Below are 16816 nucleotides of genomic sequence, written 5' to 3'. Positions count from 1 at the left end.
ACAATAATTGAGATTTTTCAGCCATCTATTGGATAGTGTATTTTAAATATTCTCATCTCCACGTAATAGTGCTCTATTATTTTTTGTTACACCTCTCTGGCTTTGTTTTGTTTTGGTTCCATTCAGCATATAACTCTCAAACACTTGTGCTTGTATATATATGGGGTAGGTGGTATACATAGATACACATATGCACATGCTTTTTAAAATTGGATTAAAAATGGGAATATGCATTGCTAAGATTAAAAAAAAATGGTGCTTCTGTAATATTTACCTTCCCACACCCAAGAAAACATACCAAGGCTTTATTTTTTTCCAAATTTTTCAGTGGTAGAGAAAGGGAATTTCAAGTTACGACCTTCAGTCTCATGGAACAAAATAAGGAAAGCATGTTGGAGTCTGATGAATAATTTATGGATTTCCAACATATAATCTACCACTGCTTTTTTTTTTTTTTAAGGCAATTGCAGGGAGGAAAAAATGAATCAGAAATCAGTAATTGAAATATAAACTGAGTCATTTTGTATTACAGGTATCACCTTTGATGGAAGCAGAGGAATTAACTAATGATGTTTTAGGAATCAAAAACATTATTCCCAACAAAGATGATATCTGGGCTGCTTTTGAAGTACTTGAAAATGGAGAACTTGGTTGGTGACATTAAAATTTATGCAAGTTTAATCAACTTTTGTTATTTTAACATCATCAAAAGCTTAGTTAAAGACTTTATGGTAAAAAAATATTAACCTTCATGCCAGTGTTTTACATTTGGTGGCTGTGGTGTCTGCATGATTTCTTTCTACACTTTGCCAGAAGTAATGTGATGAATTTTTGTAAATTGCTTATAAATTGGGAGCTGAAAAGATGTTCTTTATATTACAGTGCTTCGCAGTTCATTAATCATCAGCTATAGAAAAGTGGGTCTTACTAATAAGTCTTAAAGAAGAAAAATATTTTCATTAGAATGTCAGCACTTGATTTTATAAGGAATAATGCTTTTCAAAAAATGAAATGAGAAGGTACATGTAATACTTAGGCGAAAGAACCTTTTTTATATTATTTAGTCAATTATTTTATGTATGTAGATGAAAAAGGAGACATAAAGTGTGTAATCCTGTGTTTATGGCAAGTGGCATTAGGATGTATCTAGCAGATTCTTGAAAAAATTATCTGAAATATGATTCTGCTGCCAACAGAAGCAAATGTCACATGGTCACAATATTAATGAAGTGTAAAGAGATTTTAACATTGGGAGTGCTTTATACATGCTGGAGCATGTGTAACATACTGGAGCATTTTATTATTAGAGATATTTAAAATAATGTAGAGTAATAGGAATTTTTTAAATTAAAATGTATTTTGATGAATACTCACTAATGTAATCCGATTTTTGGAATACATGGGGACAGAAATATGCAATGTTTATTTGCATTTCATAGTAAGTTGCTGTTCTTACTGTTATGGTACAGAAGGAGACTGTGGACTAGTTTATTTCTGTAGTGAAGATACTTATTTTCAAGTTAAGGAAAAAAAAGTATAAGCAATTGGAAAAAAGTAAGTTTACTAAATGTTCCAATATTGTTTGAATAGTTTTGTTGCACTTGATTTTCAGATGTGCCTACAATAATCTCTTTTATACTATATAAGTATATAATTACTTATATACTCAGTCTTGACCTTGGCAGTATCAATAATGAGAATGGAAGTGTATTCTCTTTTTTAACTTAAAATAAGTAATCTTGAGCCGTTCACATCTTGCAGTCTGTTGGTGATGCTGTATAGAGTTGTAATGTAGAGTTCATTTCCAGATTCATGAATGTGGGTGACAACTGACTAAGAATGCTAGCATCTGTTATCTTTAGAAGAGTACTGATAATTCCTACAAGTACACTAGAAATCCTATTTCTTTTCTCTTAGCGTTGGAAAAAATTGAAGAGGGAATTTTATTGTCTTAAACTTGATATATAACACAGGCAAATGAAAACTAAACTAGATATGGCCAAGGGAACATAGAAGTAAGTAAAAAGATAGACCCCGCAACAGCTTCTTGAGGTATTTCAGTACAACAACTAGTATTTTTGTGTGGGATAGAAATGTTGTCTGAGCTAATGACTATTGACAAATGGCAAAATGAAGCTCAGAGTGAGACACTAAGGCACTACATAGGTCAATAAATACAGTCCAGATATTAGAGTGTTTCCTATTGAAACAAGTCACAAACACAAATTAGAAATGGCACACGAGTGTTTTAAACCCAAAACAACCAAGCAAAAAGCAAACTAAAGTACCTCCTAATTCATAATCTGTCAGTCATAGAGACAGTGTTAAAGAAATGTCTTCTTCATGGATCCCTTTCTGGAAGATTCAATGCATGAGAACAAGCAAATTATCGTTTAAAAATAAAAATAATGCCTGTAGTAAGAGACACTCATCAATACTCCTGAGGTGCTCTGGCTGAATCTAGTGGGTTTTCAAAGGGCTGGAACACAGAGAAAAATAGTTCTATGCAGTCTTTGGTCCAAATGTGACACTAAAGAACTAAACGGCTATTCGAGTCTTGCTGCTGCAAGTTGATTCTACTAGTGTCATTTAACAAACACTATTGAATATTATGTAACTTGAGGCATTTACAAGAGAGTTGAAATTCTGATACGCAATGACAGAAACAAAATTACATATTTGTTTCAAATATATACAAATAATCACAGTGCCTTTCTGATAAAAAATATTTGTCTGCTTTTGTTCCTGCCATGGTCTGGTACCTGTCTGGTGTGTGGTGGTATTCCATTTGTTGCACTCAATCCTGAAATTTTATAAGACTTATTTTACTTTTTAAGATACACAGTCCTGAAAACAAACCCTGAGAAGGCAAGAAAATTAGAATTATATATTCTAGAAAGTAATTTTCTACTGATAGTTGATGTTGTTTAAGGTGAAGATGACTAATTCCAGATATTTACCAGCATATGATGGCCTAAGTGAAAGAAAGGGTAATTGGATGTATGTATTGACTGCTTGCTGTTCAAAATACTAAAACTGCAATATTAAAAATTAATTTATTTGCATACAGAAAAGCTGCAATAATTGATGATTTTATCTAGCTTAATGCAGAATATTCAATACCATATGCTTTTACAAAATAGGGTGCATATTGTTTTTAGTAATAGGTGATTGATGAATAGTTTGTAAATGAGGTGTGTTACCAGTAAAATAGGTAATGGTTTTCAGCATGATGATTTATGTGCCATGTAATCCATGATGACAGATGGTCTTAAATATAACTATAAATAAAACAGTAGGTGTTTACTGTGGGAGAGCTGGTGTTCTAGGAAGATGTAATGATTTGCCAGTCTCCTGCATTTGATTTGTAAAGTCTCCTTAAAGTGGATTTTCTCTCTTGTACAAAGGCATCAAGTTGTTTTAGCTCTATCACGTCAGCATTCACAGTTTCGCAAAAATCCAAAGAAAATTTTAGAAGTTTGATCATTTAAAACAAAAGGACTAGAAGAATTGGTGTTATAAAATAGGGTTTGAGCCACTGTCTACAGAATGGTATTTTTGTTAGGCTGTTTTGGTGTCATGTCAGAATAATAAAATCTTTATATAGGTGGTATCACAAGTCTGCAGGTAGGGTAGGTTTTTTTGCATCCCAAAATAGCAGTAGTTTGTCACTTAAGTGTGTTATTTGTGGCTACTGCTTTCTGAAGCGCTAGTGTTCAGGTGTTGAGGAAAATATGTTCTGCTAGAGTGTAGTGCTGGACAGTCCCAAAGCAGCTGTTGACATTTCATATTCATCTACTGTAGCAGAAATGAAAAATGAGATTATGGCAGTATACTTTTCAGTACTCAAGGGACACTGGGCTAGACTGCGTGACCCAACATGAGTGTCACACAGGTCTGACTTTTCAGGAGCTGTACCCAGCTCTTCTCAAGGCCTGACCCACACAAATTGGTATGCAAATGGGAACTCAGATCTTTCAGAAAAATCTCTCTTTGGAAATAAAATTATATTTGAACCCACTGCTCTAAGTTGTAGCCCACAAAGCCATTGTTAAGGCTTTTGTGTTTTCTTAAATTATAGTAGATGCTTGCTGCTGAGCAGGTGAAAGCCTTCAGGGATGTGATTGTGTATAGGAAGGATTAATTAGAGGGGTGAAGTGCAATCTTCCCCCATCTACCTCAATGTTGCCTCAGGCTGTGTTGCAATACATGCCACACTCAGATTTCTGCTGGATCTGGTAATGAACATTTAGTGACTACTGCAAGATCTTCTCTACTTTGATTTGGTATATGAACTGGGATATGTATGGAGTACTGGCTGGATTTTCTTACCACTGAAGTTTTTCTGTTCTGTGCTGGGGTCTCAGAGTTTCTCTTTTAGGATGGATGGTGCCTATCAACAAATGTCTGATGTCTGAACATCTAAAGTTTTGAAGTGCACACATATGGTCTAGTCATGCCTATTGCTATATTAATCTTGTACTTTTTGTATGAGGTTGAAATATAAAGGTGCAAGTTTGGAAATTCCCTGACTACAGCAACAGGGAGAAGACCTAGTAAGACCACATGCTTCTCCCTTCTAGTAAAAGGAATGTAATGAAACCAGGAGTCTGTTTCAGTCTACTTTGATAATTAAGAAACAGTATAATCCATACCAGTTGAAGGTTTTGTTTCGCTATGATTGCTCCAAATTCTTTGGTTCTTTGATTGTAGAGAATTGGTAGCTATGATGTTTCATTTTTGTGTTGAGCCTAGGCCAATGAGGCACAGTATAGCTGCAGGGCTCAGTTCTGTTTGAACATATTTGGCTATGCCCTGTGATAGTTCCTAGCTTTTATATTTAGTTTGAAAGCATTGCTTTAGTGTATTTACATTAAAAAATATAACTAAATACAAGAGTCACTGAACATTTGGATATTTGGACATTTAGATTATATATTTGCTACTGTTTGTTTAATTTTATATTCATTACCAGTGCAGATCCTGCCAGCAAAGATATTGCTTCAGAACGTCAATTAAGTCCTTACTTGTCTTATTTTGAAAGCATTGTTCTTCTATAGCTCAAAGTCAATGAGACAGTGTTATGTACCAGGCATATGTAACTTGTAAGGGCCTCTAATCTTGATGGGGTTTGTCTTTTATTTTAATTTTGGATTTTTGTGTTTTGTTTTTCTGGCATTTTTCAGAACGTCCTCTGCATTATACAGAGAATGTACTAGAACAAGTTCTTCACTGGAGTTCACTACCAGAGCCTGGCACTGCATATCTGATCATAAAAAGATTTCTAACAGCAGACATGATGAACCGCTACAGTGGTACGTAACTTCGTTTTTAAACTTAGTTTTTTCACATGTTGAATTGGAGCAAAGTCTCCCGAACGTCTATATTACTGCTACTTCATAAAAGTTATGGATTTACTGAGGGTTGTGCTAACTTCCTCCTAAAACGTATAAATTATGGATGGTTTTGTTTCTACAAACTATAAGCTCTCCTACTGGAACATAAAAGTGTACAGAAATTCTGCAATCAGTTCAGTTTGTGAACTTCTGTGAAGCTCGAGACTGCTCTTTTACGTATAGTACAACTTTGCAAGTCTATCCACATCCATAATATGCTGTATATACTCTGCTATATATACTCTTTGCAGACTATGTATACATATATCTTGTATATAAAAATTGCTTTATATCTAAAATGTATGATTTATATATAGTTATATAATTATGTTATACTACTAACAGTTTCTATTATCTAATTTGATGTCTCCAAACTAGAAAGTTCATTTCACAGAATCACAGAATATTCTGAGTGGGAAGGGACCCACAAGGATCCTCAAAGTCCAGCTCCTGGCCTCGCACAATGACAGCCCCAGGAATCACACCATGTGCCTGAGAGCATTATTCAAACACTACTTGAACTCTGTCAGGCTTGGTGCTGTGACCACTTCCCTGGGCAAGCTGTTCCAGTACCCAGCCACCCTCTGGGTGAAAAACTTTTTTCTAACATCTAACCTCCCCCTGACACAACTTCAGGCCATTCCCTCAGGTCCTGTCACAGGGAAGAGATCAGTGCCTGGCCCTCCTCTGCCTCTCATGAGCTGGTTGTAGAGTGCAATGAGGTCACTTCTTCAGGCTGAACAGACCAAGTGACTTCAGCTGCTCCTCATACGGCTTCCCCTCAAGGCTCTTTACCTTCTTCGTAGCCCTCCTTTGGATGGTCTCTAATACCTTTATTTTCTTCTTATATTGTGGTGCCCAAAACTGCACACAGTATTCAATTTGAGGCCACGCCAGTGCAGGGCAGAGTGGGACAATCACCTTCCTCAACCAGCTGGCAATGCTTTGCCTGATGCCCCCCAGGACACGGTTGGCCCTTGTAGCTGCCAGGGCATGGCTGACTCATATTCAACTTGTCCAGGACCCCCAGGTCCCTTTCCATGGCCCTACTTTCCAGCATCTCATTCCCCAGTCTCTATGTACATTCAGGGTTGCCCTGTCCCAGGTGACATACTCATTTGAATTATGTACTCAAGCAACTGAATGACTTGGAGAGTATGTGGCCTTTTAAAAGGATCTGACACTTGAGAGGGAATATAGGTCAAATATATAGTGGAAAAATATGATTTACAAGCTTCCCCAGTCCCTTTTTTTTTTTCCCCACATAATACTTGAATTTAAGTCTCCTATTAAGTATGTAGTATCTACTTTGAGGGAAGTGGAAGTTTAGATGTCCAAAAATCACTATCCTGTTTTCAAGCAACTGAAATCCTGTATGTATGCTGTCACTTGAAAATGTGTGATGGTGACACATGATGCCTGGTTTAATGCCCATCTTATTTTATCTAATAGCTTATTCAAATATGTAATCTTTTCCTCTCTGTCTGCACACAGATGTATTAATCTTTCCATCTGTGTATCTTGTTATGCTATTATGCTTATTCTTCTGAAAGTAATAGCCTTCTCTCATCATGCTTTGTTCCTGTAAAAGCATATTTTACAAATATGAATGAACCTGAACAAGTGTGCTAATCATGACTTTTATGTTCAACTTTTGCTGTCTCTGAATGTGTAATAGCAGATCCTGAATGGAAAGAAATGGCCTAGTTCATTAAAAGCTTGATATATGAACTCCCATCACCTCACTAAGTGTTGAGGTATAGTCAGAAAATGGGTCATAAGGACTGTGTGAATCACTGCTCTGAGAAACACATAAGGATTAGACTAGTGTCAATTTACAAAATGTAGTACTAGTTAAAGGGGAGATCTGCCATTTGCACTCCTTCCTGTCCCCTGAATTTTACTTCCATTTGTTATGTCAACCCATCACAGTAATTGTTTGCATCAGTTCAATTCAGTTTGATCTTAGTCTAGACACACAGTCTTTTGACTTATTACATTTATTAATATTTTTTCCATTTGCTTTAAAATAATTAAAACCTTATTAAATAAGTTATACTGGTTTTCTTACTGGTTTGAAAAGGCAAGTCTCTGCCATACTGCAGACTTACAACATCAATGTCTGCAAACTCCACGTGGCAGAATAATCTCGTGTGTTACAAAATCTTTTCTTGAGAGTGGAATTGCCGTTTTAAGGAACTTTTACATGGTGAAGGTGCTTAATTTCTGAAACATTACTTTTTTTCTAACTGGATTGTGTTATAATAATGTTAAAAATAAACTCAGTTCTGTGTAGAGTTTTTGAGTACACTTTTAGCTTGTGAAGTTACTCTGAAAAATTAGTGATAATTAGGAGCAAGTTCACTAGCTTGAGAAAAACAGTGTATATATATTGTTAGGCACAGATGCAGAGAAAGTTTACCCCATTCATCCACATTTTTTATTTGCAGGAATCAACACATTAATTGTTTCTGTTTCCTTTTTTTGTATGTACACACTGTTAAAACAAGAAAGCAGCTATTTCAGGACAAAAAGATAAGGGCTTTTAAGATAAATGTTATTCTTGCATCACTGGATAGTGTCAGAGTGAGAAAATACACAGAATGAAATCATATACCAGTATTTAGAGTAGGAGGCACTTGGTTATCTGTGGCTCTCCGTCTCAAAATGTACAGGAAATAACTGCTGGCTTGAAGGGGAGACCTTAGTATTTTCTGTCTTTTACACCCTTTGTGTGGATAATTCCTCTTCACTGAGTAATAGAGCTCAGGCCAGATGTCCAACCGTTACTACTTGAAGTATGTTTTTTAACAGTAGATTCGGTGCATACAAATGGACAACTGGATGGATGAGTGTCCTCTTCATTTGAAGTAAAATTAATAGGACTGTGATCATGTTATGTTTATAATTAATTTCATGAATTTCCCTTGGTTACCTGATTTATGTTGTAATCTTAAAGACTAAATTATGATACTCCTGACTTTTTTTTTATTAATGTTACCTCAGAGCTTTGTGTCATCAGCACTTTTCTCCTTTTTCTTCCAGAGACTTGAGTGGTGTTTGAAATAATGTTGGTTCAATAGTGAGCCCAAAGGAACAACTCTATTAGCCTCATTTCATTTTGGCAACTTATCACTGTCTTCCCCGTCAATGCAACTTTTCCCGTGTTCCTTATACATAGTACATTCTCCTTTTCTATAAATGTTATGCTTATTCTCATCTTGTCCATTTTAAACTCATTTCTCCTGTTGTGCAATATCAAACATTGTATTGGGGTCTAGATGTATATTTTCTCTTGTCTAGAAACCAATTTTCTTTTTCCATGAAAAAGGTGTTAGTTTATTTGTATTGATATGTTTCAGTAAATTTGTGGTGAGTTTTCCACTTTCTTCCAGATCTTTAGGTACTCTTTCTTGACAATTTATTCCATAGATTTTCCTGCTTGTTGCAGGAGCACTCTTTCGAGTGCTCTTCAGCAGGGCAAGGTATGTATTGTATTTTGGTATAAGAGATACTCAGTGCAGCTTCATTCTATTTCAAGGTCCTTTTTCTTCTCCTTACCTGAAAATTTCTAACATTAAAGTTTTATTTGTTAGAAAAATATGAGACAATAGATTCACTATAAAGTGTGTGTATATAGGTTCTTGAAATTTTACCAGTAAAGAATTGTATAATTTGAGTGGGAGGTATTGATTTCTGAGAAAAGGGACTATTATTCAGAGATATTCTTTGAAATGCAAGCTTCTAAACCATAGGTGGATCAATCCTGGATGGATGAAGTGCATCTAGTTCCTAGTAGTTTCAAAGTTGTAGCAAGTTTAGCATGTTTTGTAAAGTTTGTATCTGAAAAATACATTCTGATTAGGACATATTCTGATTATTTTAGATTTACTTTGTAAGATCTTTGTAAGTATCAAGCGTTTGATAGATTGACTATGGTGGGAGTGCTGTGAAGTTTAGAATGAGTTTTTGTCATGTTGAGAGCTGTGTGCAGAAATTTAAAATCTTCCGATTTGGTACGGACATGGAAGTATCCTGCTACTCTCATTTGATGTGGTTTAAAAAAAATAAAAGAAAAAACCTTGTGATTGTGTGGATAAGGATTCATATTCTATTCTGAAAATAAAATGAATATTCTTATTGGCAAAGAGGGAATACATTAGTGCTTTCTTTTAGCTGTGCATGTATATTTTCACTTAATAAATGAGGAAATCTAAGTAACTTCTGATTTTAATTGTTGAAATGTATAAATTCTGGCTTTAGATTTGATCTTAAATTCTAACGAAAATACTTGGAAATTTTCTTTTGGGATTTTTCCTTTCATGGCAAGCATGCTAATGAGAATATAGTTGATTTTATTTGACAAAATCATAGAAGTTTATTATCTTTGTAATTTCTGATATCTATTTAAATATTTTTAATGGCTCCAGATTTTACTAAGATATAAAGCAAGAGTAAAATCAGAGTCACAAATTTTAGTTATCTTCTTTTTGCAAACAATTAGGAGGAATAATTTAATTCCCACTTTTTAAACAACTGGTTTTCAGGCAGTATGAAAGATGAGATTGAGAAAAACTTTTCCAAGTAGTCCCAAAGTCTCTCTGCACTGTGCAGATGACAGTAGAATCTGACTTTGAGTTTTGAAATATAATCTAACTAGGTTTCTTAGATACACTTTGAAGTGTGTTTGCATGATTGGATGTTTGGATGTTTGAGACCGAATATCACTTGTGTACTTTTTGTGCACGCACAACTGTGCATCTAATGCATTAGTGTTTTTCACTGTTAAAATCTTGTGAAACTTCCTCAATAAACATGCGTGGAATAACTGTCAACAGGTTCTTTAAAAGAAGAGCAAAAACCATAAATAATAAAATACAGATAGTTGCAAACACTACCATGCAATTGGTACAACTTCCACTGTTGTAACATCTTCTAACAAAATTCCTTTTTTTTTTTTCTTGGTAGAGAAAAATGAGAAAGGTAGCGTGAAAGCAGGCAATTTGAAGTACAAAGAAGAACCATCAAAGCTGCTGTCTGGAAACAAGTTTCAAGACCGTTATTTTGTGTTACGGGAAGGAAATTTGCTTCTTTATAAGGATATGAAGGTACAGCAGACAAACTCTCCACTAAATTCTGAAGTACTCACTTAGCTTTCTTATTTGTTTGATCAGCATTACTCATTAAATGGCAACTTCTAGAGTCTGAAGTATAAGATTTTTGTCTTGCTGTTTTACAGGTGCATTAGTGAAAGGAGTTTGTGTTAGTTTGTCATTTGCATTTGTAGTTACGCGTTGCTATAAGTTTTAAAAATTAAAAATAAAACAATGTTTAGGAGTGCCTATAGGTTGTGCTGTCACTAAGTTTTTTGGAAACCTACTGTAGAAGCAGTAGTAGAAGTAATGTGGAACTTAAATGAGCTGTGTGCCATTTTTTTTCTTGGTATTTTACACAGAGCCTTTGAAAATTACAAGCAACAGGGTTCTTATACCTACAAGTCTCATGATAGAAGAAATTATGGGAAAGAAAAACTCTGAATACACTAACAAAATCTTTCCCTGCTTCCCAAAAACAAGTTTCAGATGTATTCTCAGTCATCTAAAAACTAGTATTGATGATTAGATATACCTCAGAATTCTGCAGAAGCAAACTTAATCATACCTAATAGCACGATGGGTTCAGTTTTAAATATTTCATGGGAGTTTTCTTAAAACAGTGATTTTTTTTTTGTGATATTAAAGTATAAAGTAAATAATATTAATCGTGAACTATGTTTTCATTTTGGTTTTGATAATTTCTGGTTTAAAAAAAAAATCTCTTAAAAGTTGCAAGTGCTTTTATTTTTGCTGACTGCTGGTTCTTCCCATCCAGCAAATATAGATGTATACTTGCTGACCTTCATAAAGTACTTTTTTTAAGACATATCCCTTGCTAAGGTAAGCTGATGCACTCTGTCTTCTTGTAATGCTTGTAATCTTTATTAGAATGTCCCCAGAATGTCAAAAATTTTGTCTCATAATTTAGTGCTAAAATTCAAACTGGCACATATGTGAGAATAAATTAATATGCCTATAAAATCTTAATTAGTATCCTGGAAAGGTTTTATGATAGGATTATTGTACTACTTTATAATCTCCTTATTTAAGCCATTCTGATTTATAAAACATTGAATTTCCCAACTCAGGTGGAGTTTTGAACAGTGTTACTTATAAATGGCTTCACCTTTGTTTTTTAAAAAAAGCAAATGGAAATACCATTATGATCAAATAGTGTATATCAACTTGTTTTATTTTCTTTTGAGAGATGTTCATCTACCACTAATAATCTTGGTTTAATTTTAGTCATATTTAGAAATTATTAGTAGGAAAGCTGCATGTACTAATTAATTTATAAATCCTCATTAACAGCAAATTAAGTTTGTATATGCAGGTGGAGATACATTCTGTTAAGTGTTTCCCTTGTTCAAGAGCAATTTTCAAAAAAGTGAAAAGTTTCCATGAACACTGTATGTTAAATTACTGTAGTCTACGAAGTGAGTGAAATAATTTACACCTCTAATGTTCTGTTGTTAAGAGGTAAGCTGACGGACAGACAAATGGCTTCCTTGAGGTACATTTTTGTGAGAAGTATATAGCTGTTTAACTAAATAGTATATTTTACAGGGTTGCTTTTCATCCTGGCAGTACCCTTCTTTTGAGCAGGAAGTTACACAACAATATCTACCATAAACCTGTTGTGTGGTTTTTTTGTTTGTTTTGTTTTCTTAAATGTTTATGCCATCTCAGATTTGTCTCTTTTCCCCCACACTGGAGTGTCAGAGATTGAAAGCTGCAGAGGGAGAAATTGAGAATCCACGGACAGTAAACACTATGGAGTAGCTTTATGTACTGGGATTATAAGATTTATTAGGTTGCTTGATGGGTTTTTTCCCTAAATTGAAAGCTAAAACACTTAACGTAAAAGTACTAAAGGGATGCTATTGTGTTGTATTAGATGCTATTTGTGCTCTGCAGTAGAATAGTGTACATGAGAACTTTATTGTTTGCTTTCAGCACTTCATCTTCCAGGCACGTTCAGTTCTCATACTCAGTGTGGGTGTATGTCTGTTAAATGTTGGCAAATGTAGTTTGTTCAAGAAGGAACAAGGAAAGAATGAACCTCAGGAGATCTCTGGTCCAACTTCCTGTACGCAGCAAGGATAGTAACTGGGGTCAGAACCTGGGGTTGATTCAGTTAAGCCTTGAAAAACTCTGAGAATAAAGTGTGAGATGCTGCACCTGGGTCAGGGCAACCCCCGGTATCAATACAGGCTGGGGGATGAACAGATCGAGAGCAGCCCTACTGAGAAGGACTTGAGGGTACTGGTGGATGAAAGGCTGGACATGACCCAGCAATGTGCACTTGCAGCTCAGAAAGCCAGTTGTATCCTGGGCTACATCAAAAGAAGTATGGCCAGCAGGGTGAGCGAGATGATTATGACTCTACTCCACTCTGGTGGAACCCCACCTGGAGTGCTGCATCCAGGTTTGGGGTCCGCAGCACAGGAAGGACATAGGCCTGTTGGAGCAAGTCCAAAGGAAGGTCACCAAGTTAATTAGAGGGATGGAACACCTCTCCTATGAGGAAAGGCTGAAAGAAGCGGGTTTCTTCATCCTGGAAAAGAGATGGCTTAGGAGTGACCTAATTGTGGCCTTCCAGTACTTGAAGGGAGCCCACAGAAAAATGGAGAAGACATTTTACAAGAGCATGTAGTGACAGGACAAGGGGGAATGGCTTCAAACTGAAAGAGAGTAGGTTTACACTGGATATTAGGAAGAAATTCTTTACTGTGAGGGTAGTGAGGCACTGGAACAGGTTGCCCAGAGAAGTTGTGGATGCCCCATCACTAAGTGTTCCATGCCAGGTTGGATGAAGCTCTGAGCAACCTGGTCTAGTGAAAAGTGTTCCTGTTCATGGCAGGGGGATTGGAACTAGATGATCTTTAAAGTCCCTTCAAACCCAAACCATTCTATGATTCTATGATCTAAAGCAAATTCTCACTGTAGTATTGTCCATCCCATAGAAGAGCTCCTTTAACCTCTCATTTTCCCTGTCTCTCTCAAAGAGCTTGTGTTCATATATTACAGCACTCCAGTTTTTTTAAATAGCACCACATCTTCATTATTCTAACTGTGTTACAGTTTTGTGATTTCATGTGAACCTTAAGTTCTTAATCAATCTGCTTCCAGTAATGGTGATTGGTACACTTTTTTAGTGGAAAAGAAAGAGACAAAAAAATGTAATGATCTGCTAGAAAAGAGGGATGCAGTCCATGAAAGAAGCCTAATTGTGAAGTCAGTCACGTGGCATTTCCTTTTGCACATTCCTGATAAAATAATTAGGATCTTATTTTACTTGCAGGCTAGCAAACCTGAAAAAGTGTTGCCTGTCAATTCCCTGAAGCTTTATCTTGGAGTGAAAAAGAAAATGAAACCACCAACAAAGTAAGAACAGAAAAGAAAATATGTCAAACACTGTGTAGCAAGGTACTTGTGTCATCAAGAAAGGGGAGCACAAAACATTGTGGAACAAGGAAAAGTCAAGAAGCCAACAGCAGTATGCTGAATTAAATTATTCTCTATAATATTATTTGTTCCGTTCCTCTCTGTTTTCATGTTACATGTTAACTCTTCTGTGCTAGGAAATTACTTTATTGATTACCTTTTCTTAATCTAAAGTGCATTTATTATCTCTTGTGGATATGTTAGCTCCTAGCTCACGTAGTTTTGTGATTTGTGTCCTGAATTTCATTGCTGGACACACCTTCCTTGCAGCAAGGAAAAAGAGAGAAGAGAAATCCAGCTAGTCTTGGCTTTTAGTGGCAGTTCCTGTTGTTCAGTAGAGTATTTTCCTTTTTCAGGGTCTTTGTTATTTTGATGTTTCTTCTAGCTGAACACTACAGTGCCCTTTACAAACATCAGTGATTATGTCTCTGGAAAAGAGCAGTGAAAAATGACACCTGTTTTTCTCAGGTGTTTCCAGTTCTTGTTCAGTCAAAGCTTTGAGACACTGAGATAATGCACATAGGATCTTATCCCAGGAGGAGTTTAGGTTGGCTGTAGCCTTTAAACAGATCTACTTGAACTTTTCCTTTAAAGTTGGCAATTCAAAACACCCCAAGAACATCTATAAGTTTCAAAGATTAGGCATTTTAAAGAAAAAGTTGGTGGTTTTTTTGTGGTTTGTTTTTTTTTGGTTGAGTTTGGGTTTTTTTGTTTGTAGTTTTTTTTAAATTAAACCCAGAACGAGTAGGAGATTAATGCAAAATAGGAGTAAAAAGATTATGTAAATGAGTCTTTGCAGGTGGGTTTTTTCCTTCAGTTTTATTTTTATTCTACTTCAAAAAACAGAACTTGGCAAGTCTCTTCTGGGTCTCCAGAATTATTTCACCTCAGAAGCTTCATTGTGTACCCAGTCCCTTTTTGTTTTCCTAGCAATTATTAAATCTCCATAAACTCATGTGATTCCTTTTGTTTATGGTGCAAGCAATACCTCTCTTCCCTCTGTCATTTCCACACTATGGTAGACTCTCTGCTGGGCAGTTTTACTTCCAGCACCTTTCAGAAAGTACAGCCACAGCCAAAAAGAGGCAAGTAGTTAGCCACCATCTGCAGGGCTTGGCTATAACCCTTTGTCCAGAACAAAATGTTCATTACCTGTGAATCAACTGTGAGAAAATGAGAAAAATCCATCCTCAAACCCACAATTCATTCTAGATTTGTGCTACACATTTAAACTTTTCAATTTAATTTTATTTTTTCAACTTCAAAGTGCTATATAAGGGTAATTAATCTCTGCAGTTTGAAGAATATGTCTCTGTTTATGGAACTGATTTTTGAAAATTTTCTTTCTTTCAGCTGGGGACTTGCAGTATTTTCTGAAAAGCAACAGTGGTAGGTAAACATGAAACACATGATTGGTTTAACTTCACTGTCTAATATTTGTCTAAACATTCAATTGCAAAATAAGAGTGTTTGAAAATTAATGGACATTATTTTGCTTGCATGTTGACTTTTTGCTATGATTTTTTTAAGTAAAGAAACTCTCTTAATTCATATGTTTTTTCATCTTTTGAGATTAAGTGTCTGGCTTCCTTCTGAGGCCAGAAACCAAATAATAGTAATAAAGTTAGAATTATAGATTTTAATCTTATGCACGTGGCTGAAATGAATCACAGGCAAAGTAGGGTAAAGTGATAATTTGAATTATTTATATATCCCTATTTTTTTCTGGGAGTGCTAATAATAAATATAGACATCATGAATGAAGGTAAGAACTGTTTGAAGTAGTTTAGAAGCCTATTTAATGTTTTATTGCAACAGGAATTGTCATTGTTTTCCTTGTTAATTATTTATTGTGTTCTAGGTATATATGTTGTGATGGACAAGATGTGCAGATGGAGTGGATGATCAGCATTTTTATTGCACAGGTACTAATCTGATCAAAGAAATGTAACATACTGCTGTTATGAAAATCCCATTAAGCAATATGTGTGTGTTATATATAAGGTTCAATGCTAGTGTTTCTGGAATACTTAATGTAATAAAGCTGCCTAAAGGTGGGTCTTAATCTATGAAGACTGTGAGTGCTTTGGGAGCGAGAAGAATATTGGATTCTGGCATCACTACCCCACCCCACTGTGTTGTATGGAAGCTGATTAAAGCAGGAAAATTCATTTCCTTTGTGGAAACTTCTTGTGGGTGAAATTCTGGCCGTTGTCTTAAGGGGGGTGTTTATGTGCCACAGCACCTGAGTGCTATTTCTCTACTCACTAGTTTGGAGGTTGCTAAAGTCATGAAAGAGGAGTGTCCTGTTTAAAAACATAGTGGTGTGAAATAGTCCTGTTGAAATGCTGTGCCAATATAGCTGTATTTCTCAGGTGTCCAGGTTAGCTTAGTTAACACTGACAATTCATTGTGTTGCGTAGGCATTATCATGAAGTACTCTTTTGCTTGCTACTAGATTGTAAGGAGGGTGTATGTTTGAGTGCCATATAACACATTCTTGGAAATGGAGTTTAATATATACATCGGATAAGTGGAAGTAAGAGAAATGGGAAGAATTCAACTCGATAGGAGACTGGAACATAGATTAAGATTTTAACAGGATGTTGTATCTCTGTCATATTTTTCTTGTCTTTCCCATGATGTTCAAGGAGCTTTGCAGAATATCACTGTGAATAAACATTGCTAGATTTATGATAACCTGTGAGCTTTACATGTTGCATAAAGTGGGCTGGGCGCAAGACTGTCGAAATACGTACTTCTTAGAGGGTTTCTAAAACAGAATCTGACCTTCATAGATAGTAGTGTTAGAAGTACAATGCATACCTTGAAAGTAAGACTTCCAAATTCTTGTCTTATTCAGCTCCCTTAACTGAA

At 35.5% G+C, this 16816-nt stretch overlaps 1 protein-coding gene across 1 annotated transcript in view; it reads left to right on the top strand.

The window, feature by feature from the left end:
- The window catches only part of ARAP2 (ArfGAP with RhoGAP domain, ankyrin repeat and PH domain 2), a 120285-nt gene that overhangs the window by 92703 nt on the left and 10766 nt on the right, over positions 1 to 16816 (top strand). The window contains exons 27-32 of the mRNA XM_027686640.1: positions 533 to 650; positions 5187 to 5315; positions 10365 to 10504; positions 13797 to 13879; positions 15293 to 15328; positions 15801 to 15864. Coding sequence (XP_027542441.1) covers positions 533 to 650; positions 5187 to 5315; positions 10365 to 10504; positions 13797 to 13879; positions 15293 to 15328; positions 15801 to 15864 — 570 coding nt within the window. The remainder of the gene's footprint in view (positions 1 to 532; positions 651 to 5186; positions 5316 to 10364; positions 10505 to 13796; positions 13880 to 15292; positions 15329 to 15800; positions 15865 to 16816) is intronic.

The sequence above is a fragment of the Neopelma chrysocephalum genome, unplaced genomic scaffold (assembly GCF_003984885.1).
Source record: "Neopelma chrysocephalum unplaced genomic scaffold, ASM398488v2 Primary Assembly neopelma1_71, whole genome shotgun sequence".
NCBI classification, from domain to species: domain Eukaryota; kingdom Metazoa; phylum Chordata; class Aves; order Passeriformes; family Pipridae; genus Neopelma; species Neopelma chrysocephalum.
The sequence above is the reverse complement of the archived record's forward strand: the minus strand, read 5'-3'. Positions and strand labels throughout refer to the sequence as shown.